Source organism: Pleurodeles waltl, chromosome 7 (genome assembly GCF_031143425.1).
Source record: "Pleurodeles waltl isolate 20211129_DDA chromosome 7, aPleWal1.hap1.20221129, whole genome shotgun sequence".
In the NCBI taxonomy this organism is placed as follows: Eukaryota; Metazoa; Chordata; class Amphibia; order Caudata; family Salamandridae; genus Pleurodeles; species Pleurodeles waltl.
In genome coordinates this window covers 1,292,726,792-1,292,752,710 of record NC_090446.1, presented here as the reverse complement: position 1 = coordinate 1,292,752,710, position 25,919 = coordinate 1,292,726,792, and the positions used below count along the sequence as shown (strand labels likewise).

At 46.0% G+C, this 25,919-nt stretch overlaps 2 protein-coding genes across 7 annotated transcripts in view; both read left to right on the top strand.

Annotated features, from left to right (window-relative positions):
- The window catches only part of LOC138246189 (scavenger receptor cysteine-rich domain-containing group B protein-like), a 390,419-nt gene that overhangs the window by 249,989 nt on the left and 114,511 nt on the right, over positions 1 to 25,919 (top strand). The window lies entirely within an intron of this gene.
- LOC138246191 (E3 SUMO-protein ligase KIAA1586-like) lies at positions 81 to 3,293 on the top strand. The gene is made up of 7 exons (XM_069200528.1): positions 81 to 137; positions 235 to 298; positions 383 to 444; positions 540 to 604; positions 704 to 757; positions 842 to 898; positions 1,026 to 3,293. The coding sequence occupies exon 7, from the start codon at positions 1,529 to 1,531 to the stop codon at positions 2,591 to 2,593; it is 1,065 nt and encodes a 354-aa protein (XP_069056629.1). The 5' UTR covers positions 81 to 137; positions 235 to 298; positions 383 to 444; positions 540 to 604; positions 704 to 757; positions 842 to 898; positions 1,026 to 1,528; the 3' UTR covers positions 2,594 to 3,293.

Sequence of the window (25,919 nt, the reverse complement as noted above, 5' to 3'; positions counted from 1 at the left end):
TGTAGACGTTCCAGGTGGGACTAAGGCTCTCTACATAAATCACGTCCATGATCCACACATTTGCTTCTATTACAGGTTTGTCGGACCAAGCAAGTTATAGATTTGAATGGAACGACGTGTAGAAGCATAAGGACCAGGTAATTATTTGGTAGGGACCCCATCTGGGTCACCTGGCACATTATAATATGACAACATGCTGTAACCAACTGATAACCATCTTTTCTTTGGCTGCAGGCATCTCAGACAGTACTGGTCATAGATGAGGACGGGCAGACCGGAGTAGCAGCAGAAAGAGCAGGTTATTATTTGCTAGTTTTTCCTTATGGTGCAACTGAGACATTGAAACATTCAGGTGCTTTAATCATTTTTTCCTCGTGTACAGGCATCTTAGACCCTGCTACACAAATTTGAACAGGCACATGTGAGTAGAAGCAGAAAGACAAGGTAATAATGTAGCAGATTTTCATTGTGGTGCACCAAGTGCAGTGGAATATGACAACCTACTTTAACCACCTTACCCACCTTTTCTTCTGTTGCAGGCATCTCCGACTGCACTACTCATGTATTACAAAAAGGCGCATGTGAATAGAAGCAGAAAAACAAGGTAATTCTTTGGTAGATTTTACTTGTGATGCACCTAGTACATTATCAAAAATGACAACATTCTTCAACCCTTTTTTTTTGTTCTTTTGTGGCTTCCTAGACAGTGCTAACATTGGTTAGAAAAGGCAGACGTGACTACAAGCAGAAAGACCAGGTAATTATTTAGTAGTTTTTTCTTGTAGTAAATCAGAAACACTGGAACACATGTGCTGTAACCATTTATTTTCTTCTGTTGCAGACATCCTAGGCAGTGTTACATCTACAGGCAGGTGTGAGATCAAACAGAAAGGCCCAGGTAATTACTTGCTACATTTTCCAAGAGATAGCTCAGTCTTGCCTGGTAGATTGCATTCAATAGCATAAACACCAACTTTAAAAAATGTTTCTTACTTTAAATAATGTCCCTCTTTTTTTTGTTGCAGGCTTTGCGGCACAGTAAGCTCAGACTGATTGCAACCAAAATGTTGATGCTCAAAGCTGTGACTTCTGCAGAGAGCAGTGCTTCACCACAGAGGAAGAAATGCTGTCTGTTGTTCAAAGAAGAATGGCTGAAAGAAATTGTGGAGACTGAGACACAGAAGCCCCGAGCAAGGTTCGCGCACAACTGGAAGAGCTATTTCTATACATTCCAGAAGTAGGCCTGATTTGCAAAGTATGTGCAGAAGCAAAGATCGCAGGGGACTTTTCTACTGGGAAGAAATGGAGTGATGGCTAGAAGTTGGACTACTTGAAACGCATCTATGTAGCAAAGTTCATGAATCTGCTTTGGTGACACTGAGAAATAAAAGTGCTGCTGCCAGGCTGGGTTTTGGAGTGCGCACCATGCTAACGGGAACCGCCAGTGACAGAGCAAACAGACTAGAAGTGGTTGAACGGCAAATATCCCTGCCTGATTGATGAGAGCACAGATATTTCAGTTACAAAAATGCTCATCCTCTACTTCAAGTTCCGATCTGTAACATCAACAGAGCCCAAAACAGTGTTTGGGGGAATTGTAAAACTGAGTGCATGCAAAGAGGAGACTATCACTATAGCTGTAAAAGACTTCAACACTGCCAATAAACTGGATCTTATGAAAATGGTCATGTTCACATCAGATCGTGCATCAGTGATGCTGGGAAAGAACAATGGTGTTGCTACCTGCCTCAAACAATCCATTCCACATCTAGTTGAGCAGCACTATGTTATGCACAGAGAAGATTTGGGAGTTGATGATGCCTGGAGAAAAGTGCCATTTACCAGGGAAATGGAAACATTACTGAGGACTGTCTACACTGTGTTCTCCCGCTCACCTTTAAGGAAGTCCAAGCTGGATGAAATCGCTTTGGTCACTGAATGTGAAGCGGTCTCCTTTCTTCCGCTCAATGAGGTGCAGTGGCTGTCAAGGCATTTTGCTGTTGGTGCACTTTTGCGTAATTATGAGGTTGCCCTAAAATACTTTGATCATGAAAAAGTTGAGGAGAATGACCCAATGGCTAAATATTGCTACAAAAAACTATCTGACTCAAACTACCACATTTCATTTGCAGCACTAAATGACATTCTGGGTGAACTTGCATCTTTGTGCAAGTTGTTTCAGAAAAGCTCTTTGACCACCGTTGAAGCTGTACAGCATGCAAGAGCAAAAATTACTCAAATAAAGGAACAGTACTTGGCCAACACTGTCTTTTGGAGCAGCACAGTAAGAGATCTCATGGCTTTGTGCAGAGAGGACCGAGAGTATGATAGTGAGCCGATGTTATCTTTCATTAAACATCTTTGTGAGCACATGGAAAGAAGATTCCCAGAAGATGAATTGAAGGAATGGACAATCTTTGATTTCCATACAGTAACAACACAATCACAGTTTGATTTTGAGGCTGAGAATGTACAAAGACTTGTTGAAAAGTATAAGAAGGTCTTGGTCCTGTGTGATTGTGACACCCCTGATGATGTTGTTCGGCAGTACAATGATTATAAATATGTGGTGGCAGCGCATATAAAAAATTGATTGTTTAGGACCTTTCAAGACATGGTGAATTTCACTCTGCGGAATGCTGCACAGTATAGTGTTTTTTCTCAGCTTGTTGATGTCTGTGCAACTTTTCAGGCTTCAAGTGCAGACTACAAATTAGGATTCAGCCTCATGAACTCAATCAGGTCCAAATTAAGAAACACACTAGAGGAGAGTCACCTAGATATGCTTATGAGGACACAGGCTTACCTCTCTAATGGGAAAGTTGACTTAGACCGAGTTTATCAGCACTGGAAGAATGGTAAGGACCGGCGAGAAAAACAAACATGTCACACATCTAATGTTGGCACCTGACTTGTCTAAACTCTAATGAGGCTCCTCCTACAGTCCATATGTGGGTGGGGTAGGAACATTTCTCAGCCTGTATCTTGGCAGGGGCATCATGGCATTTATCAGCAGTGTGTTCATCAAATTGTAAATCTTAACTAATTGTACAACTGGCTGTATTTGATGTGCACGGCCCTCTGCAGCACTCCGAGAGCATTCATTAAAGTTTCATAATGGTTCAACCTTCTAATTTCTGTTTTCTCTAACTGGGGTGTAGGTTGCACTTAACATGGTCATGTCCTTGGGGTGTGCAACCAGGTCACAAAACTGCCTTAATGCCCTATTGCATAGAGCAATGTTTATACAATTATCCCTTTTTCGATTTAGTGGTATGTGTAAAGAGTATTCGGGGAGACATTCGGGCTCTCCCTGTTTGTATAACGTGCTCTGAGTGTCCGGGAGGGGCGCAGAGCACGGGTATAAATAAAGGACGAACTGCGGTGACGCAGTTCCACGTGTGTTAGCAAGCAAGCAAGGTCTCCGCGTATTCATTGGCACTGCGTGTGCACCGAAGTTACAGTATGGAGAGGGTAATGCCAAAGATCTTGGTAGTTATGCGCTGCGCTCGCGTGAATGGTCAATTTCATGGCGCACGTATCCTTGGCTGTAGCGCACAGAGACCTCTCACTGCCGCACACAGTGGAAAAAATTTTGAGGGAACATTGCTCACAGGTATCAGCACCTGTCTTGCACATACAAATAATGGACTTTGGCATGGAAATGGGATACTTACCAACTGCACTACTAATCTCTATGCCCAGGTGTTCCAGAAGATCTTGCTCCCTTGTGATGAGGTCAGCTCAGTTGCTGGTCATTTCATCTGGTGCCAAAAACTCAAGTCAGGTGGTGGAGCACCTTGCCCCACCACAGCTTCCTGGCCTCTGTGGGGTATCCCTGAATGACATGGCCACCCAGCACCTCCATGGGGAGATAATTTTGTATCAGCCACATGAAGCCCCCCAGCTCATCTGCCAACATCTTGACCATCCTCCCTTTCCCTGACATCATGCACTGCAAATGCAGTTGGCAGAAAAAAAATACCCGAACACTACTCCAACTACCCAAGAAACTATCCTACCCCTAGACAAAGACCCTGCAATACAGTGATAGATACAGAATAAATACAATACAAAAGACCGATTAAAAGACTAAATATACACAACAGCTACAGGACACAGCACAAAAACACTCCAGTTACTCCAAATCACCAACAGCACCAGCTCCACACACCCTCACACAGTCACAGACAATAAGACTATGAAGTGAAAGTGGACTCACTCTACCATCTATGCAGGCAGGATGTCCTTTTTCATCTCTTCCTGGGCCTGTGCATCACGTTTCCAATCATGCGTCGTTTCTTTTTCCATTGTGCGTGAAAGGGCCTGTGGACATGTGATAGATGCTCAGGGGCCAGGTGTTATTTTTCTGGCATTCCAGAGTATAGATTTGAGCCGTTTGCATCATAACATTTTGACACATGACAGAAATGTGTGGACATTTGCAATGTAGGCCTGAAGTGCACCCAGATTCACATACCATGTCACATGGGCTATGCAGAAATGTTGTTATTATGGTATGGCTACAAGTGTGTAACTATGCTGTCACATCTTTACAGGGACATTGGTATGTTGAACCTCTATGTTTGTTTATGTACCAACAACACAAGATATAAGAGGGCCTATGTCCAAAACATGTTAAGGCATGTGACAGCCGTGGGAATTTGTACTCAGAGGATGCAGCAGACCAGGACTGGGCTGACATCATGTTATCCCTGGCAATTTGCATGTGCATGTGTGTCCACTCTGTGGTGTGTTGTTGGTTTAGCCTTCATGATGCTCTGCTACACGTCTGACATATATTTCCACATGCGTCTTAGTTGCAGGAGATGGTATGAACACATGTGTCACTGAAGGTTGCTATATGCCGTGTGGGTGTAAAGATATGTGCAGTGTCATTTCAGTAACATATGACCATAGTGGTGTATTCCTGTGATGTGAAACCTCACATATCTATCTTCCTGCATGGACACATGTAGGACTTTGATAAATGCCTGTGTAGTCATATCAGTGCCAACTATGTTTCCGTATGTCGGAACACATGTGAAGGTCATTTATTTCAGTGAGTGATCTTGTGATACATATGCCCTTATATTTGTGGTACGTTGCCTTTTGTTCATCCTATATACATTACCATGCCTGAGCCATTTAAGTGGTACATGAGTGCTGAGATATGTGGTACATGCATGCATTCCACCAACTAGGCACTCACATTCGTCCACATCATGTTTGTTATGACTGCCACATACAATGGCATACCAGTTGTAGCAGTGTTGCAGTCTGGTATAGATGTCAGCCTACTCTTTACCACTCCTGTGGGAGTTTGTATAGAAACACAAACCCATGGTTGTATGTGAAGGGGCAGGTTTCTGGAGCTCCAGTTTACTCAGGCCACTTTGCACATGCATCAGGCCCCTGACAATGTCAAAGGTTTATGTAGCCAGAGCAGTGGTTTTGGGTGTTTTGAGTGGAGATCTAGCCTTTTCATGATTGGTAATCAGAAGAGTATTGCACACTCCCCTGCAGACAGACACATGCACAATTGTGATCAAACAGACCCGGATATCACATTTTCCTCAGCGGTAGTTGAGTCTTCCCCTCTCATGTACAGACGATTGGGTACTTGCACGTGTTGGACATGTCTAATCATTTGATGTCCTTAGCAATTTCCATGGGCACCTTGGTAGGGGTTGTATTTCTGTTGTAACTTCTATTTTGGGAACGTGCCAGGGAACAGATGGTGTTATCTGTCACTGCCTCCTGTCATGTTGGCATGTGATGGGCAACTACCAAGTTATGGTAGTGGCAAACATGACTGGGCTATGTACTGACCTGGACACCCTCTATGTACATATGTTGGATGTTCACATGTAGACATTGATGTGTTGCAAAGTCAGTATTGGTCTATGTGTGCTCCTTCTCCATGTTTTACCGCATTACTTGAAAGGTATATTTTGTCTTCCATATTGCTCCCATTCTTTAGGCTGCTTACATTTTGTACACATCTTCTACAGAAACATTGTCTGGTCATACACGGACAGGATGCAATGTGTGGCTTGCGTAAATTGTAGATGAACACATCTTCTTCTACTGGCTACATGACAGTTATCGTCACATTGCCGGTATTTGTGAGATGTAATGAGTGCCACGCACACATGACATGACACCTGCCACATCACTTGTGTTGTGTCCAAGTGACCTCCCATGTTGTATTTCCAAATATCTGTGGGTATCTCTCAGGTCTCCATCCACATCCTCCGCTAAACATGGGTATGGATTTATTCCTGCATCCCACAATCTAGAAAACTCTTATCATGACTGAATGCTACATATATGTCTACTTTTACTCCCATTCATTTTTTGCATGGGTCACTAACATTTTTGGACATTGCTGGACATAGTTGCACATCCCAAACCTGATTGCCATGTTGGAGCCCAAAACATGTATGAGGTAATTTGTAACTGTTGCTACCTTGCTCTTGTTCTGGCATGTGAGTGACAATGAGTGCTATGTATTGCTATGTGCTGTGTGATGTTGTAATACAGAGCATATTAGGTAACCAGATGTCCATTATTGTTGGTACTAGCAAATCCTTTCCTACCTAGGACATACACCCGTACATCAGTCTTCACATGTTTATCAGGAGTTGCTGTAGACATGTGTCAAGACATCGGATTTGTGTTAAAAGTGTGCATCGTATGTACCTAAGAATTGTATCACACTCCACCCAGACAATATTTTGGTGTTGCATTATCCCATTTAATTCTTAGAGCCTGACAATGGGCCATATGTTTGGATAGTGATTCAGCACCCATAGCTGCTTCATTTGTCTGGCAACCCATAGCGCGCTCCACAGACAAAGTGTATGTGTCATAAGTGAGGTACAGCCCACCATGTGTCACAGTTGTGCCCAATGGCAATGCCAGGACATAATCCCATGGAAAAACAGTGCAGGCTCTACCTTTTAAATTGGTTACAAACTCTGTACATTTGCAGAAGGTCCATAGTTACCAATGACGTACCCTCCTTGTCACACATGCACCGTGCAGGCAAAGCAGCAATCACCCTGAGATGTGACAGTGTTCAGTTCCTACATTACTTAAAAAAACATTTGATCAGAGCCCCTACCCTATGTATGCACCCCTTGCATACATCCTGGTAGGCATGGTGATGATGTGTGGGAAAGGGCTAGGAATTAGCATTTTGCCCACTTGACAGCACGTTGTATGTTGTGGGGAATGGATCTAGGCCTTCAAAAGTCACATGCCCGTGAATTGTGTGTCACTGATATGTGAAATGGTGGCAGTTAACCCTCTTACATCACTATTGATGTTGCTACTAAACTTGTAACTATTGTATTTCTTAACTGCTCTCTGAAGTTTGAGTTACATTGAAATGATATATGTAGTGGAGAATTAGCTTTCACCAATGGTTTCACACTATACACAAACTGACCTATTGAAGTGCATTTAGACAGGCAATCATCAAGCATACAGTTGGAAAATTACAAATATATAGAGAATTAGAGTCAGCAAAATAATATAAAGCCCCTCTCAACAAGAATCACACACTGAAATTCTGCTCCATGCGTATGACAGAGGGGATGACTGTATTGCTCTCACTTGAACTAGGAGGACACAATGGCAAAAGAATGCAGCACTCTTAGGGGGTCATTATGACCCCGGCCGTCGGTGATAATGTGGCGGTAGTACCACCAACAGGCTGGTGGTACCTTCCACCACATTATGACATTGGTGGGTTGGCTGCATAGGAATCTCCAGCCCGGCAGCCGCTATTGTAGCACCAGGGGCATCATGACCCTGCCTACCGCCATGGTTTTCATGGTGTTCGCAATACCATGAAAATCATGGCGGTAGGCCCTACCAGTGACAGGGAATTCTTTGCCTGTCACTGGTAGGAGGCTCACCCCCCCCACACACTCCCCAGACACTCCCCACCCCCTCTCCATCCACGTTCTCCCCGTTCACATCCCCCACCTCCCTTCACACACACTCGCTGGCATGCACCACGCATACACACACTCACTCACAGAGGTATACACGCATTCATTCATGCATGCATCCATACATTTTCGCACACATCCGTACACACATTCACACTGACATGCAGACACGTATTCACATATCCATTCATACACGCATTCTCACACATGCATACACCCACACAAACAACACTACAGACACATTCGCAATCATGCACACACTCACACATTCATGCACATCCCCCGCCACAAACACACAACACCCCCTCCCCTGTCGGAAACCTGACTTCCCTGCATCTTGGGGCTCTTCCGGCAGGGGACGGGACGGGGTGCTGCTACCACCAGCAGCGCCCACCAGCAGAACACTGCCAGGCCGTATTATTTGTCATAAAACAGCTGGCAGCGGTTTCCTGGCGTGGCGCTGCTGGTGGTAGCAGTGCCACCTTGAAACCATCCACAAGTATGGCAACAGACGGATTTCTGCCCTTCTTGTGGCATAAATCTGGCTGTGGTCATAATATGGCGGATGGATGTTAGCCGCGGCGATGGTCTTTTGGCGGCCGTCGCCATGGCGGTCGGTGCCATTTACCGCCAATCTTATAATAAGGGCCTTAGTCTAAATAATGGATTTATTAAGGTACTTCCCATATATCAAATAAAAGTCACACAAATATATGAGAATATGTATATAACTCAAATGCTACGGAACATGTGTATTCACAAAGATATCAAGTTGTCAAGATTTCAGAAGAAATATGCAATATACCAACAGAGCATGTATACTTAAGTTAAATAATCAAGATTTAAAATGCATCACCATGGGGGTTAACATCATCATCCTCACTAACCAGACAGGGGAACGCTCAATCAGCCATGGCAGGAAACCCCTGATTTTAATCAAAAGATCTTAGACAGGGCATTGGCTCCACTGGCAAGTTCCTGTCTTTCCGCCATGTCGACCCATCTTTTATACCTTAAAACAAGTTTATGAAATTAAAAACTGGCTGTTCTTCATCTGCTTCGAAAACGCACTAAAGAGCTAAAGATAATAATTGAAGTGCAGCCACAGTCTTCACTAAGGTGAACTGTTTCCCTTGTGTTTTGAGTATGTAATAGTGAATGTAATGGAAACATCATAAGTCCTAAACGCATGAAAGGACACAATCCTCCAGTTATATGTGCAGGGATCTAAGTGTAGGTGACGTTACCACAAGAAAATAACCATCCAACAGGTAATTTAATGTGCTTAATGTGACCACCAGCAGACACTACATTCTTGCTAAACATACTATTATTTACATTTTTGCACATTTGATCAGTTCTGCTCTGACAAAGCACTTGTTGTTCCCATGAAATCTCTTGATGGGTTAAACACTGGCTAAAGAGTTGGCCAGGGTCCCATGCATGTTTTGAGGCAAAGCAGTACATTTCTTGGATAAAATAGTCTCAACCTTGTGAGTCCGCATCCGACATGATATCTTCAGACCCTGTTCTCGCGAAGAAAAAAACAAGTTCTGTGTGGAAAAACACCTGCGCTGCCTTGCAACTACAGCAAGGCACAAAATTTAATCACTTGCACAAAATGGAGTCAATGGTCAAACATGGAGTCAGTGGTTAAATCCATATAGCATCACACTCCACCCATTGACCATTGACTCTCATAACATAATGGTTTGAAATCAACCTTTTGTGGTTGAAGCATGGATATTAGATTAGGCACGCATTGTGTACAGCAGCATAGCATTATTATGACACAGACTACCATAATTATCCCACCTAAAATAGAACATAGCTGACCAAAATCAGGAAGCCAACCAAAGGATGAGTCCCACCACCCCTTGTCTACATCTTATTTCACCCTCTTTACCAATTCTTGCAAGGCTCCAATGTGAGACTGGATAGATTTAGAACAGTCCGACAAGTTAAAACAACACATTCCTTCGAATTTCATCTTTCAAAAGCAAGTAATCAATGGCAGCTCTGTTTTGCAGTGCAGCTTTTCTAGTTCCTTGTATTTCTAGTAATAGTTCTGCTAAATCAAGCATGCTAATTTATTGATAACTCGGTTATTATAGACCCTTAATCCAGTGACTCCTACTATAGAAAGACTTAAGGTTACATTCTCTGTTTTAGATAATATTTGAATTTCAGAGTCACAGTCTTCACTAAGTGGACCTGTTTCCCTTGTGTTTCGAGTATGTAATGGTGAATGTAATGGAAACATCATAAGTCCTAAGCACACCTGATCTTACAATTGTAGTTGCAGGGATGTAAGTGTAGATGACATTACCACAAGAAAATAACCATCCAACAAGTAATTTAACATGCTTAATGTGACTAGTAGCAGACACAACATTCTTGCGGAACATACTATTATTTACATTTTTGCACATTTTGGGGGTCATTCAGACCCCCGCCGGCGGCGGTCGCCGCCCGTCTGGCGGGAACCGCCAGAAGACAGTACCGCGGTCAAAAGACCGCGGCGGTCATTCAGACTTTCCCGCTGGGCTGGCGGGCGACCGCCAAAAGGCCGCCCGCCCGCCCGCCCAGCGGGAAAGCACCAGCAACGAGGAAGCCGGCTCCGAATGGAGCCGGCGGAGTTGCTGGTGTGCGACGGGTGCAGTTGCACCCGTCGCGATTTTCAGTGTCTGCCAAGCAGACACTGAAAATCAATGTGGGGCCCTGTTGGGGGGCCCCTGCAGTGCCCATGCCAGTGGCATGGGCACTGCAGGGGCCCCCAGCGGCCCCACGACACCTGTTCCCGCCAGCCTGGTTCTGGCGGTGAAAACCGCCAGAACCAGGCTGGCGGGAAGGGGGTCGGAATCCCCATGGCGGCGCTGCTTGCAGCGGCGCCGTGGAGGATTCCCTGGGGCAGCGGGAAACCGGCGGGAAACCGCCGGCTTCCCTTTTCTGACCGCGGCTTTACCGCCGCGGTCAGAATAGCCCCAGAAGCACCGCCAGCCTGTTGGCGGTGCTTCCTCCGTCCCCTACCCTGGCGGTCTCGGACCGCCAGGGTAGGAATGACCCCCTTTGTCAGTTCTACTCTGACATAGCACTTGTTGTTGCCATGAAATCTGTTAATGGGAAACCATTGACGCTTCAAGGCACATTTGAGGGCACTTCCCAATCTTTTGAGTGTAACATGTGAGGTTGTAACAAACGTCACCTGCAGTGACATTGTAAGCGATCGCCTGTGTCAGGTTGTTCCATCTGTCATCGGTAGTTTCTTGGCAAAACCGGCAAAATTCATACGAAGGAAATTGAGTGCGTACATCACTTTCTTCCACAGCCCCATCAGTGTTAGTACCATTAAATATTTGTAGGAGAACACCAGCAGGAGTCGGCATGGGAAGTAGGCAAGTGGAAATGACATTGACTTTTCATATTCGTCATGCAGAAGTCCTACCTGTTAAGTACAGTCTGTGCTAGATGTATCCATATGTTGTCAGCTTAATGCAGCAGGGGTGTTGATTTGTGCTGTCGATCGATCATTTCGGATTTTGAAGCTTTCACTCCCTCCTGTTCCCACTCAGGTAGGGCTAAACACATTCCACCGACTATAGTCAGCACAAAGGCACCTCGTAGGGAAGCAGCCTTAACCATGACTCATGAACAACGAAGTCGTGGACAATGAAAGTGGAACAACGCTTTTGTTAACCATGACTTCCTTGTTCGGTGCCTTAACCATGCATGTGCAAAACTGCGCACATGCGTGGTTAAGGCACAGAAGAAGAGAGTCGGCTGAGGAGGATGACATCCTCAGGTAAGTGGGGTGGGGCTGGTGCTGTTTTAGAGGCTGGGGCAGGGGCAGGGTTGGGGGCGGGGGCAGGGACAAGCGCGGGCAGGGGGGTCTGTGTATTTTTTGTTTTAGGTGCAGGGTGGGGGTATTTTTAGTTTTAGGGGGTGGGGATCAGGGTGGTTTAGGTTTAGGTACGGGGAGGGGGAGGGGTTGTCGGGTTATTTTTAGTTTTATGTAGTGGGGGGTCGGGGTGGTTTAGGTTTAGGGTTGGGGAGGGGGGGTCAGGATATTTTTAGTTTTAGGGGGTGGGGGTTGGGATGGTTTAGGTTTAGGGTCGGGGAGGGGGGTCAGGATATTTTTAGTTTTAGGGGGTGGGGGTTGGGGTGGTTTAGGTTTAGGGTCGGGGAGGGGGGTCAGGATATTTTTTGTTTTAGGGGGAGGGGGATCGGGTGGTTTAGGTTTAGTGGTGGGGCAGTGGGGGTCGGGGCATTTTTAGTTTTAGGGGCGGGGTGGGGGTCGGGTATTTTTAGTTTTAGGGGTTGGGGTGGTTTAGGGGTGGGGAGAGGAGAGGAGTTAGAGCATTTTTAGGTTTAGGGGTGGGGTAGGGTCGGGGTATTTTTAGTTTTAGGAAGTGTGGAGTTGGGTGGTTTAGGTTTGGGGTGGGGGAGTGGGGGTCGTTGCATTTTTTGTTTTAGGGGTGGGGTGAAGGGGTGGGGTTATTTTTTGTTTTAGGGGTGGGGTCTGGGGTAGTTTAAGTTTTAGGGGTGGGGTGGGGTTTAGGGTGGTTTTAGGTTTTAGGGGCGGTGGTGGGGGGTTGCGGTAATTTTGGGGGCAGGGGTGGGGGGTTGGGGTGGTTTTAGGTTTTAAGGGCAGGGTGGGGGGTCAAGATATTTTTACTTTTAGGGGGGTGGGGGATCGGGTGGTTTAGGTTTAGGGGCGGGGGAGTGGAGGTCGGGGCATTTTTAGCTTCAGGGGCGGGGTGGGGGGTCAGGTATTTTCAGTTTAGGGGGTTGGGGTGGTTTAGGTTTAGGGGTGGGGGAGTGGGGAGTGGGGGTCATTGCATTTTTAGTTTTAGGGGTGGGGGTATTTTTAGTTTTAGGGGTGGGGTGGGGGTCTGGGGTATTTTTACTTTTTGGGGGTGGGGGTTGGGGTAGTTTAGGTTTTAGGGGTGGCAGTGGGGGGTCATGTTAATTTTAGGGGCGGGGTGGTGGTGGTTTTAGGTTTAAGGGGTGGGGTGGTTTTAGGGGTGGGGGTGGGGGGTCGGGTAATTTTAGGGGTGGGGGTTGGGGTAGTTTTATGTTTTAGGGGCGGGTGGGGGGGGTCACCGTAATGTTTAGGGGTGGGGTGGGGGGCCAGGGAGGTTGCATGCTGGAACCATGCATGCCGTTCAATAATGCCTTAACCAGGAATGCCTTTACAATGAAAAATCGTTGTTAAGGTATTCGTGGTAAAGACATTAGTAGTAACAACGCGGTTGTTGTTCCGACCACATTGTTTAGGCATGCGTGGTTCCAGGATGCATTGTTGCGACGTACATTCTACCTCGTAGGATGATCTGTAAAAGAGACAAGTATGACCATTCTCGCAAATAACATTGATCAGCTGGTACATGTTCCCACTTTTCCTGTCCTGGTTTCATGACTAACAGAATGCTGTCTTTTCCTTTTGCTATGATTTCTGCTGGTTCAGGGGCACGTTTTGGGGATTCTACCCGGGGTATTTGTCAGTGGAGCCAAAGCCTCCCTCCCCACGCACGGAAAGAAGGGCTGGGGCAGTCCTCTTTTTGATCATTCATACATATACTGGAATAAGCACAATTTGAGCAATCCTGTCTCCAGTTTGTTTAATCAGATCAGTGTCTCCCCTATTCAACAAAATGACTTTGATTTCACCTTGGTAGTCTGCATCGATCACTCCTCCCAAACTTGAATACCCTTGAGTGCCAGTTCAGATCAATGAGCAATCAATCCAAAATGTTCTGGGGGAATTTGTATCTCGACTCCTGTCTCAATGAGTACCATATCTCTTGGTTTTAATCTGCACATGTTCAAAGAATGAAAATCAAGACCTGCAGCCTCTAGTGTTGCTTGTTATGGAGCTAAAACTCCTGTTTTGTCTCCTAATACATAATAGTATTAGTTGCTATATGAGGTTGTATCTGTAAGGCTGGGGTTAGAATTCGCATTAAAGGAGTTTCCACATTGGTCAAAGATCTATTGTTCAGTATTTGTAACTCTTCATTCAAATGATCTCTCCATTTATTCAATGATCCATCTCACAATTTGTTTAACTGAGACTTCAACAAGCCATTCATTCTCTCAATCAATCCCCCAGGTTGTGGATAGTATGGAATATGATAAATGCACACTACATTTTGCTGTGAACAGTAATCTTGTATCGACTTACTTTTGAAATGGGATCTGTTACTACTTTGGATTTGAAGTGGAACTCCATAGTACAACATCAACAAGTCTAGTGTTTTAATTCTATTGAACTGCGTAGCACGTGGTACATGGAAATGCTATAAAATAGCCAGAATAAGTATCTACCACTGTGCTTGCATGCTGGCACCCTCGACAGCTCCGCAGTGGCCCTATGTAATCAATCTGCCATATCTGCCCCAGCAACTTTCCTCTCCCCACATTGAATTATTACTGTTTTAATCACGTCTAGGGTAATGTGCTTCCCTCTAATCTCTGCCCACCTGTTAGTGGCCTTCTCTCCCAGGTGTCCACATTTTTGGTGAGCTCACTTAGCTATCCCCACCAAGTTGGAATCCTGTGTCACCACTTCTGCTTCCAAAATTTTGGCTTTTTCGTCCGTAAGGGAATTAAACCACATTTCTAGTGAGTCAATGGGACAGTAGGCATCTACATGATATACCGTGATGGTACTTTGCTGTAACATTTCCCAAATTTCCTGCCACAATTCTATGCCCCACACCTACTTTGAATGCATTTGCCAGTTATAAGCATGCCTCATGTTGAGCCAGCTAGCTAGCCCATTGGCAGTAGACCAAGAATCAGTATAAATACAACATTTCCAAGGTAATTCTTGCTTAAAGGATTGATCCACAGCGTACAATTCTGCATATTGACTATTCTTCCCTTCTCCAGCAGGAGAAAGCAACGTCTTAGATATTGGATTGTATGACACTGCCTTCCAATGTCTCTTGGCCCCCACATACTTTGCTGAACCATCGATCCTCAAGGGACAATGACTCAAATGGCTCACCCCACTTCACTGGTGCCACTTTTCCCTCTGGCACCTCCTGCAACACCTCTTCATCCTCTATGGGGGCCTGTGCCACCTGTTCATGCAGGGCTGTGGTTCCCGCTGATCCCACCCTGGCCCTGTCCTGTATGTACCATTTACACTTAATGACACTTGCTTCTTGTGCATGCCCTATTCGGTAAGCTTTTGGGTGAACTCATCACCCACTGCATTATCGGGATCTCAGGCCTCAGGATCACTGTGTGCCCTATTGTCATATGCTCAGTATCCAGTAGAGCCCAATAATACACCAGTAACTGTTTTTATTTATTTATTCATTCAATTTTATGGGTTGCACATCAAACAATCAAAGATACATACATATCTGAGAGCACTGACGAGTAAAAAACATGAAAGAAAACTGAACTCTCCCCCTCTGTACCTTTCCTTGTCATAGCATTGTCTTATTCATACCTATGGAGGTCTAGCACTGTGAACAATCAGCATTTGTACACTTCTACTTCCGCAGTCCCCTCAGTATCTCTTTGGCCATCATCTCTCCCTTCATATCTGGGGTCTTGCACCAAAGAGTTCATCTGGGTTTCAAATATTGTGCCTATCCCACCACCATCATATTTATTTTCTTTACCTCTGTCCCAGTAAACTTCCTTTTCCATGATTCAACATCTGTCCATACCCTCCCACCATTCATTGTATCCTAGTGGTGTCCCTCATCCCTACTTCCTGGCAATGCCTCTTTTAGCGACCATGAAACCAAGTTTGATCAGTAGCTTTTGATACCTGGTTTGATTGGTTGGGCCCCATATTCCCAGGAGTGCTGTTTCTGGTTTGAGGTCCACAGAGTTCTCCATGACGTCCTCCCGGGCCTTTCCTACTTCCCTCCAGAACCTTGCAATCCAAGGGCAGCTCCCTAGGGTGAGATAAAATGTGCCAGTGTCCCCACAGCCCCACAGACAATTTGCGTTCATTGGCTTCAGTATCTTGAAAAGCAAGGATCTTATATAGTACACAGAGTGCAGAATTTTTAATTGTATCAGTTTAAGCAATGAAGGAATGTGTACCTTTGCTGGGAACATAAGCGCTTCTACCCAATCAGCCTTCCCCAGCTCCCCACAATCCCTTCTCCACCTATCCCATAATGTGTTTAGCGAGGGTTGCTTATTTCTCATTATAGTGCTGTTTGTCAGTGAAATTAGTTTCCTTGTTATCTCACCCTGTAAAAGTCAAAGCTCCAGTGGAGCATCCTCCTGTGTTTCCATCTCTACTGGGATACTGTGGTTTAGAACCATCCTCAGCCAGGCGTATTGTAGTCATTGTGTATCAAGCATTTCGTATTTTGTTTTTAGGTGTGAAAATGGTACCTCCCCATTTGCCTCCCATACTTCGGCCAGGTACGATATCCCTATGGCATTTCAACCACAAACCCTCTCAGGGCAGTCACCTTAGGCAGTCATGCACCCTCCCATATAGGTGTACGTGGAGTCAAACAGTTGGCCAATCCCATTTCTTTGGTAAGTTTCTGCCATATCTGAATGACCTTCACTGTTGCTGGGCTGAATGGGGGTCTCAGTTTACCCCCATATAACCAATGTAAGTAGCTATTATTGTGCATGGACCCCCTGTCTACCCTGAATGCTGGGTCCTCCCATGAAGCAAAAGCCCAATGGTTAACTATGCTTACTTGTGCTGCTTTGTAGTATCTCCGAATATTAGGGAGGGCTATGTCCCCCTCATATTATGACCTTTGAAGAGTGCAAAGAGCGATTCTGAGATGCCCGTCTGACCAGAGAAGTGTGCAGACCAGGGAGTCCACTTTGATAAAGAACGAGGCTGGAATGGGATAGGGGGAGTTCTGCATAACGTAAAGAAAACAAGGAAGAGTCACCATCTTAAATAGTGCGGCCCTTACCATCAAAGAGACCGGGAGGGATTGCCAGGGTTAAACCTCTGTTTCAAACCTTTTGAGAAGGGGGCACAGATTTACATCATAGTAGTGGGAGGGTAGGCTTGTAACCCAAATACCTAGGTACTTGAACCTGTCTAGATTCACCCTTAATGGCAATGTCAGTGTTTGACCAGACATCAATATGTCCACCAGAAATAGTAACAATTTATCCCAGTTAATTCCAAACTGAGAGACTTCACCAAACACCCGGAAGATATCTCCCAATCGTCTGACCAAAGAAGGTACCTGAGTCAAATATATCAGAATATCATCTGCATACAATGAAATGTGTTCCTCTTTGCCACTTTTACTGGGCCATGCCCATATAAGTGCATCCATCCTTATCCAGTTGGCCAAACCCTCAACTGTCAATGCAAAGAGCATTGGCAACAGAGTGCAGCCCAGTTTGGTCCCCCTATATAATCTAAACTCTCATGAGAGACAGCCATTGGCTCTCAGTTTTGCAATGGGGTTGTTGTATAATAGCTCACTCTACCTCTGGAATTTCGGGCCAACACTCATTTTTCCCAGGATTCTAAACATGTACCTTCATTCCACAGAGTTGAATGCTTTATTAGGGAAAGTATAGCTCTCCTTTTGGTGGAATTTGTTATCAAAGCCAGATTATTATGAAGCCGCTGGAGATTCAATGCCGTGGAGTGGCCAGGTATTACCCCAGTTTGAGCAGGATGGACCAGGGTCATCATTACTTTTCTGAGTCTGATTGCCAGCACTTTAGCTAGGATTTTGACATTAGCATTTAATAGCAAGATCAGGCGATAAGAATCTCCCAGGTCCATGGGCTTGCCCGGTGTAGGCAACAGGACAGTCATTGCCAATCTCATATCTTTTGGGAGTTCCCCAATTCCAAAGGCTTTTAGTAAAGCTGCGTGCAAGTGCTGCATCGTCCACTTACAAAGTTTTTAAAAGAACTCAATCAGGAACCCATTGGGCCCCAGGGTTTTTCCCATCTGCAATTGCCCCATCACCTCTGTCAATTCTTTGTCAGTGATGTCCTCCTCTAACTCAGTGCTCTGAAGGGGGGATAATTGTGCCATAAGACAGTCAGTGATGAAGCTGTCTACTTCCTCCTCTGGTATGGTTATGCGGGATTCATAGAACTCCACCAATTGGGCAGCCAATTCCTCTGTTATACCTTTGGGCTACCTAATTATCTCCCCCTTAATTGTCCGTAATTCTCTGATGAATGAGTCATTTAGTTCTTTCTTGCCTATCCAGGCTAATAGTTTGCCTGTCTTGTTACCTGACCCATAGGGGCATTTCCTTTTCAAAAGATATTGGCATTTTACTTCATCTTTAGCCACTACATTATATTCCTCCCTTTTTTGCACCATCTCTTTCTTTGTTTCCTGATCCAGTGACACTGCATATCTATGCTCTAATACTATGAGCTCATTTTCCAATGTGAGTAACCTTTTCTGTCTACTCCTTCTATCCCCCACTTCCCCGGCTATGGCCACCTCTCTGAAGGTGGCCTTGTACGCCTCCCACAAGGTCACCTGGCTCTACACTGAGCCTGTATTCTCTGTTAAATAATGTTGTGACACTTGTCCTAGATCTTCCACCACTTTTGTATTTTGGAGTCACCAGGTTTCCATCCACCACCCACCCCCCAGTGGTTGGGCTCCCAAGGATTTAGCCACCTGCAATGGAGCAAGATCACTAATTCTCCAGGCCAGGTATACTGCCTCTTTGATTCTATGTAATAGATCTGCAGTGGTGAAAAAGTAGTCTATTCTGCTGAATACTATGAATATCCTCTTTCGTGTCCATACAAGATTCTCCACACATCACTAAGGCCCATTGCATGTGAGCCCTTCCAGCTTATCCGTGGCTGGGTGCCCTTTCTGCGATCTACTGTTTATATCCAACCCCAAATCCATTACTAGGTTAAAATCTCCATCCATTAGTATATGAGCTGGTGGGGTTGCCATAAGTATAAGTATTGCATAAGTACTGTATCTATTTTTTGGAGCACCCCACCCTGTAACCCCAGGTAGGATACATTAGATAGTAATACAAAGGTGTGTTATCATATTCCCCCAGTATCACTATGTATGAGTAGTGTGAAATGGTAGGGTTTTTTATGTACGCACTATGACTCCCTTAGATCCCGACGTATATTGTGCGTTCCCCACTACCTTATATTTCCCTCTTTCCATGGCCCTATATTGCATATCCATGAGATGTGTTTCTTGTAAGTAAATTACATCAGACTGATTCCTAGAGAATGCCTTGTATACTAGACCCCGTTTGAGTTTGTGCTCTAACCTGTTCACATTCCATGTCAAGAGAGATAACTTCTCAGTAAACATCGTAGTGGTGCAAAAGCCAATAGTCTTGCTATATGTCCAAAGTTCTCTCTCCATAGAACCCCATTGTACATTGTACTGTTGTAAGCTATTCCTTCAACCAGTAGATTTAATCAAACAATCAACCATCCCCCCAACTACCCTCCTTACCATGCAGTGATTATTGAACGAGCCACCCCTCCCAATTCACGGCATGTATCAACCCTAACCCAAAACAGGAAGACATCCTCCCCTGTCATGGATTTCTCTGAGGCATGACCAGGTGCCATTGCTGTGGAAAACCTTCCACTTGTCTGTGTTCAAGTTCCTCTGTCTTGTGCCTGCAAAAAAGGGAGGAGGCCCTATGTAGAGTCCCCATCCGGCCCCCATGTCCAGTCCGGTTGGGCCATATCTATTAAAAAGTTATTAGACCTCTGTTTATTTGTCAGCGCAACAAGTCTGCTGTCATTGGGGTCACCTGCAGAAGCTGTTCCTCCTCTGATACCGGCTCCGATCCCGACTGTTCTGTACCACTTCTGCCCGTGTCTGGGGCGAGCCCCCTCCACCTGTTGTTTGTCTGAGTCCAGTTTTTCCCCCTGAGGTCTTGGAGCATCTTCACCTGTGCAGCCTTGATTTGCTCCTGTGTTAGAGCAGCGGCAGACCTCTATTGGGCTCTTGAGGCCCTTTGTTTCATCTTTCGCTTAGTCCATCTTGTGTTGCTATCCTCTCCAGGTCTGCTGTCGTGGTGAAGTCGGTGCATCTCTAGCCATTTCCATGCCTCCCATGGCGACATTAGGAAGTGTGTCTTACTCCTGTGTACATCAATCGCTGGGTACATCAGTGCATATTTCAAGTTTAGCTGTCACAAGACCTTCTTAACTGGGGCAAAGGCTCCCCTTAACTTCTGGACTAGGTTAGTCTGGATATATATTAATCTCCTTTCCTTCAATTTTTCAAGGACCCCTTTTCCCCGCCACCTGAAAGATCAGATCTTGATCTCTGAAATTCATTAGCCTCAGTATTATCGGCCTCAGATATACCCCCGGTGGCGGAGGGACCGCCAGGATACTGTGGGCCCGCACTGCAGAGAAGAACTTTGAGGGCGTTCCTCCGAGCACAACATCACTCAGCCAAGTCTCTGTATATAAGTCCAGTGATGGGCCTTCCACTCTCTCCGGGACTCCACCAGACGGATATTATGTATTTGCTATCATTTTCAGTTTGTTAGTCATGAGTGCCATCTTCTGAGTAAGCTCCTTCACCTGTGGGACCATTGTCCCAAGCGTATCTTCTGTTTCTTTCATGCAATCCTTTGATGGTCTTTTTCACAGAAGGCCCACCTCCCCAACAAGTGTTGCAATCTGAGTCTCTAGGGCCAACTTGGATTTCTGTAGGGCCGCTAAAATTGTTGTGGCATGCTGTGCTAGGGCCCAGTTTCCTCCTTCATTTCCTTGTGAGGCCCCCTGGGGGCACTATCTGCGGGTGTTTCTTTGCCGTCCCATTGCTTCCCCATGGTCTCCCACCTCTGAACAGGCCCCCACCTCTGAACGGGCTCCCAACCGGCACTGCATCGGGAGACAAGGGGTCCCCTCCCCTTGTTAATCTGTCCGTCCGCACATCTTATGTAACAATGCCAACCAGCATTGCTTTTGCCTCCTCAGTGCCTGTCAGTCACCTCCAGGCCCCAGCAGCCGCCAACTGCCTCACCGGGTCAGGCTCTCACTCCCAGCAAGGGAGATGGGGGAGGTGAAGAAGGTCCAGCTGCCCCCAGTATGTCACCGTCGTCCCCCATTTCCCTATCCAGCCCCCATTATGCCCGTGGGGTAGTCATCACTATCACCCCGCAGGCTTTATGTCAGTCCAGGTGGGACTTGGGGGGGGGCACTACCAGGCCTGTGCTGCTCCAGCGTTGCTCTCCGCGCCCTCACCATCCCAGGAAGGGGGGCAGGAGAGAAGACATCCATTGGCAATCTCCATTGGCATGGGAGGAAAGGGAGGGTCTTCCTTGGGGCCTCCGGCCTAGCCTATCCTGGTGTCTCTCTCCTGGGCTGCGCTGATAAGATTGCAGCCTAGCTGTGCCATTGCTTCCTGTGTGCCCAAGCCAATCTACAGCCCATCGCACAGGCTGCCTTGGATTCCCTCACCTCCGGATCTCTCCCTGGGCTCCGGCACCAGCTTGAGAGACGTCCTCCTGACATCTTTCTGCTGTTGCACCGCTCAGTCACTGCAGCCGACGGCCTTAGTGCGGCCTTATGCACGCTCCTGCACCTGCCTCCGTCCTACCCAGTTCTGCCGGTCACCCACTTCACCATCTGTTCCGCAGGCACCTGAGACCCAGTGCGGGACTGAGATCACATCTATGGGCTTGGGGGGGGGTGCATTTTAGGATGTTTAACCCCCTTTTCCAGGCAATGACCACCAGAGCTCCGGACTATGGGGGTCATTCCGACCCTGGCGGTCCAAGACCGCCAGGGCCGTGGACCACGGAAGCACCGCCAACAGGCTGGCGGTTGCTCATAGCCCATTCTGACCGCGGCGGTAAAGCCGCGGTCAGAAAAGGGAATCCGGCGGTTTCCCGCCGGATTTCCCCTGCATGGGTTGAATCTCCATGGCGGCGCTGCAAGCAGCGCCGCCATGGAGATTCCGACCCCCTTCCCGCCACCCTGTTTCTGGCGGTTTTTACCGCCAGGAACAGGATGGCGGGAACAGGTGTCGTGGGACCCCTGGGGGTCCCTGCACTGCCCATGCCACTGGCATGGGCAGTGCAGGGGCCCCCTAACAGGGCCCCATAAAGATTTTCACTGTCTGCATTGCAGAGAGTGAAAATCGCGACAGGTGCAACTGCACCCGTCGCACCCATGCAACTCCGCCGGCCCCATTCGGAGCCGGCTTCATTGTTGCAGGGCCTTTCCCGCTGGGCCGGCGGGCGCTCCTTTGGCGGTCGCCCGCCGACCCAGCGGGAAAGCCAGAATGGCCGCCGCGGTCTTTCGGCGGCCTGATTTTGGCGGCGGCGACCGCCACCCGCCAAAGTCAGAATGAGGGCCTATGTGTCCGACTCCATTGCCGGCTTTGCCACCCCCCCAGTGACTGTTTTTCAAAGGGAGTGTACTGCTCTCTAGCATCTGGTAACTTTTTAGTCCAGAAACGTAGGGGCGCCCTCTTTCTTCCCTGTTTTTCCCACATATCCACATATCCTCCAATTTGCATATTGCCCCTGAAGTGTCACATGTAACTCAATGTCTCCCTCCTGTACTGGCCACAAATCTAAAGCATGGTGAATCGCCTCCTTTACCAATTCAAATGCACACTGCTGCTGCTGTCCCCATTCATACTCATGTTTCTTTTGCGTCTTTGTACAAAGGGGCCAAAATTTGTCTCAAGTGAGGGATATGCTCCAAAAACCAAACAATTCTATGAACAGCTGAGTTTTCTGCTTATAATGGGGTGTAGCAAATTCCAGTATCTTCTGTCTTACCTGCAGCAACACCTTCCTATGTCCCTGATTCCACTCAATTCCTAGAAATTTCACATTTTCAAGGGTTCTTGCACCTTTTCTGGATTTATCACCCACCCTTTGCTTTGCAAATGTTCCACAATCCTGTCCAACTGAGTCTGCACCTGTTCTTGTGTTTCTCCCTGTATCATCATGCCATTGATATAATGAGGCAGCTCCATCCCTGGAATGACAGGTACTTCAACCATATGTTCTGCCACTAGCCAGTAACAGATCGTGGGGCTATGTACATACCCGGTAGGAAGTTTTAAGGGTTTAAATTGTCTGACATTCCACAAGAATGAAAATTGCTCTTGATTGTCAGGGGCCAATGGTATAGTGAAAAAAGCACTGGCAACAACTATTGTTGTATACCACGTCCCTTTGTGTCTCTGTATCTTTCAATCAAAGTGATGGTGTCTGGGACAGTGGCAGTCAAAGAGGGTTTATGTTTATTCAATTTGCAGTAATCAACTGTCATTCTCCAGCTCTCATCAGGTTTGCGCATGGGCCACTCAGGATTATTCCACGCATTGGTGCCTGGGGCCACCACCCTTGCCTCTACCAAATCCCGTATGGTCTTACTTATCTCCTCATGCCCTTCCAGGATTCAATACTGCTTTCAATTAATCATCTTGGTGGCTGGGGACACTTTCACTGGAGGTATTTTCAAATGACCCACCCTCACTGCTGCCGCTGAGATGTATCTCTTCGATCGAAGTGATAGCACCCGTCTTCCAAAGATAGTGCCATCTCCTTCAGAATGTCAATCTCAAGAATATATTCAAAGAGGGGCACCATCAAGACAAAGTATTCTCGTTTTGGCATTCTCCCGATTTTTATGTGGACATTGGTTTGCACAGCGGGGTTTCTTTTCCACCTAGCCCTATAATGGTGTAATGCTGTCCTTTAAATTTTCTGGGGTTTCCAAATATCAAAGAGGCCTCCTCTCCGGTGTCCACGAGAGCCCGGACCTTCTGGGCATTCTTGTTTTTCCAATAAAATTCTAAGTCAACCTGGGGTCTATTATCCTTGCAAGCCCATCCCTGTACCGAAGCTCAGCCTATTTATTAATCTGATTCTACCTTGTTAACTTGCATATAGGTCAAATCTAGACATATGTTCATATATCTGTTAGGCAAGTCTTCTTCCCCCCCATTGAGCTCAATCAACCAATCAGTGTCCACATCTTCCTCTTACTTCACATTTGAGGGTCTGCTTTTCTCTCCTTCTCTGTCTTCCTTCTTACCTTCTGACTTGCCCTGACTCATCTGCTTAATATCCTGCTTATTCATCTTCCTACTCCCCTACTTTCTGTCCAGCCCTCGCTTTTGATACATTTCCCACAGACTCTTGTTATCTATTCCCTGTATCTGTTCATTCTTGATATCATCCTTCAACAATGCCATAAACATATCTCTCCTAGAGATCCGATTACTGTCTGTGTGGCCCTCAGATCAAAAGGCTCTTTCAGGCTTTATCCATTCGCCAAACTCTCCCACATCACAAACTGCCTCAAGTACATCTTTCGATAAGTGTCCTGTCTAGATAATTAGCAGAGTCATTGTCACCTGCTGGCAAGCCTGGGAGAGCTAACCAGATTATTTTGTTTCACACTGACACCATCAGTAATGCATCAAACAAATTGTGAGCCTCATTCAGAAGGACAACAGTTTTCATACTTTCTTCCTTGATTCTCTGCATGGAATCTCTTAATATGTACCAGGGCTTATCATTTGGTGGCCAGTCTGACTCTATGATATTTATGATTACACCCTTTAACTGGTAATTGCAACAAATTAGTCACTCTGTCATCCTAATAACCCCTAAGATGCTCCTGTATAATGGGGTCAGTGCTAAGTTTACCGAACTTCGTGTCTCCCACATCCAACGCCACTCCGTTGCCCTGTATTTTCTGCCTGAATATGGCTGCACACGGACCACTTTCTGCTCCTCTGACTCACCCTGACAACTGTTATTTTGACAACACCCCTCCCCATAGTCTGAAAACTCTTCCCCTCCTTTTCTTGTATTTATACTGCACCACATGCACTGCGGCTCTTTCGGCCACAGTTTGATAAGTGTCCAATTTATCCTGTAACAATTTATTCTGACATGATAACATTGTGGAAGTATTTTTGGCTTCTCTAACTGTTTTTCCATCTGTTCATGTTCTAACTGAACAGATTTCTCATGCATTTTCCGATAAGCCCATAAGAGGATCAAACCTCTGCGTCTTAAAGTGGTAAGCTCTCTGCCTTTTTTTGACACTTTCCGCAAACAAGCTAATATATTTGATGGCTCAGCTTCTGCTATACACGCATTCCAATTTTCGCTCAAACCAGCACAGTGTTCCCACTTGTGAGAAAGCATACGGTATGGGGCTGTCTCCAAACCTGTGATTTCATTTGCTATCTGGGGAACTGCCTTTATCTTTTTGCCAAACATTTTTCACTTTAATCTTTTACTTCATATTCTGGAAAGTGATGCCAAAATGTATTGCTCTCACTTGTAAAAGGACACAATGCCAAAAGAATGCAGCACTTTTAGTCTAAATAATGAATTTAATAAGGCACTTCCCAAATATCAAATAAAAGTCACACAAATATATAAGAATAAGTGTATAACTCAAATGCAGCATAACATGTGTATATACAAAGATAAATTAATATGTAAAGTGGTCAAGATTTAAGAAGAAATATGCAATATATCATGTATACGTAAGCTAAATAATCAATATTTAAAATGCATCACCATGGGGGCTGATATCATTATCCTTGCCAGGCAGACTGGGGAACCCTCTCTCAGCCAAGGCAGGAGCCCCCCCAATTGGGATCAAGAGATCTTGGGCTGCGTGTCCGATCCATAGGCAAGATCTAGTCTTAGCGCCAAGTCTCCCCTTCTTTCATACATTAAAACAAGCTCAAGGAGAGAATTCTGGAGCCCTTTTCCGCTGTTTGGAAATTAAACGCTGGCTGTATTTTGTCTGCATTGAAAACACACAAAAGAGCTGGCCAGGCTGCCATGCTTGTTTTGAGGCAGAGCTGTACATTCCTCTGATAAGACACTCTCAATCTTGTGAGTCCGCATCCCACATGATAAGTTCTGACCATGTTCTCGTAAAGAGAAAAACAAGTTCTGTGAGGAAGAACATCTGCACTGCCCTGCATCTACAGCAGTGCACAAAATGGAA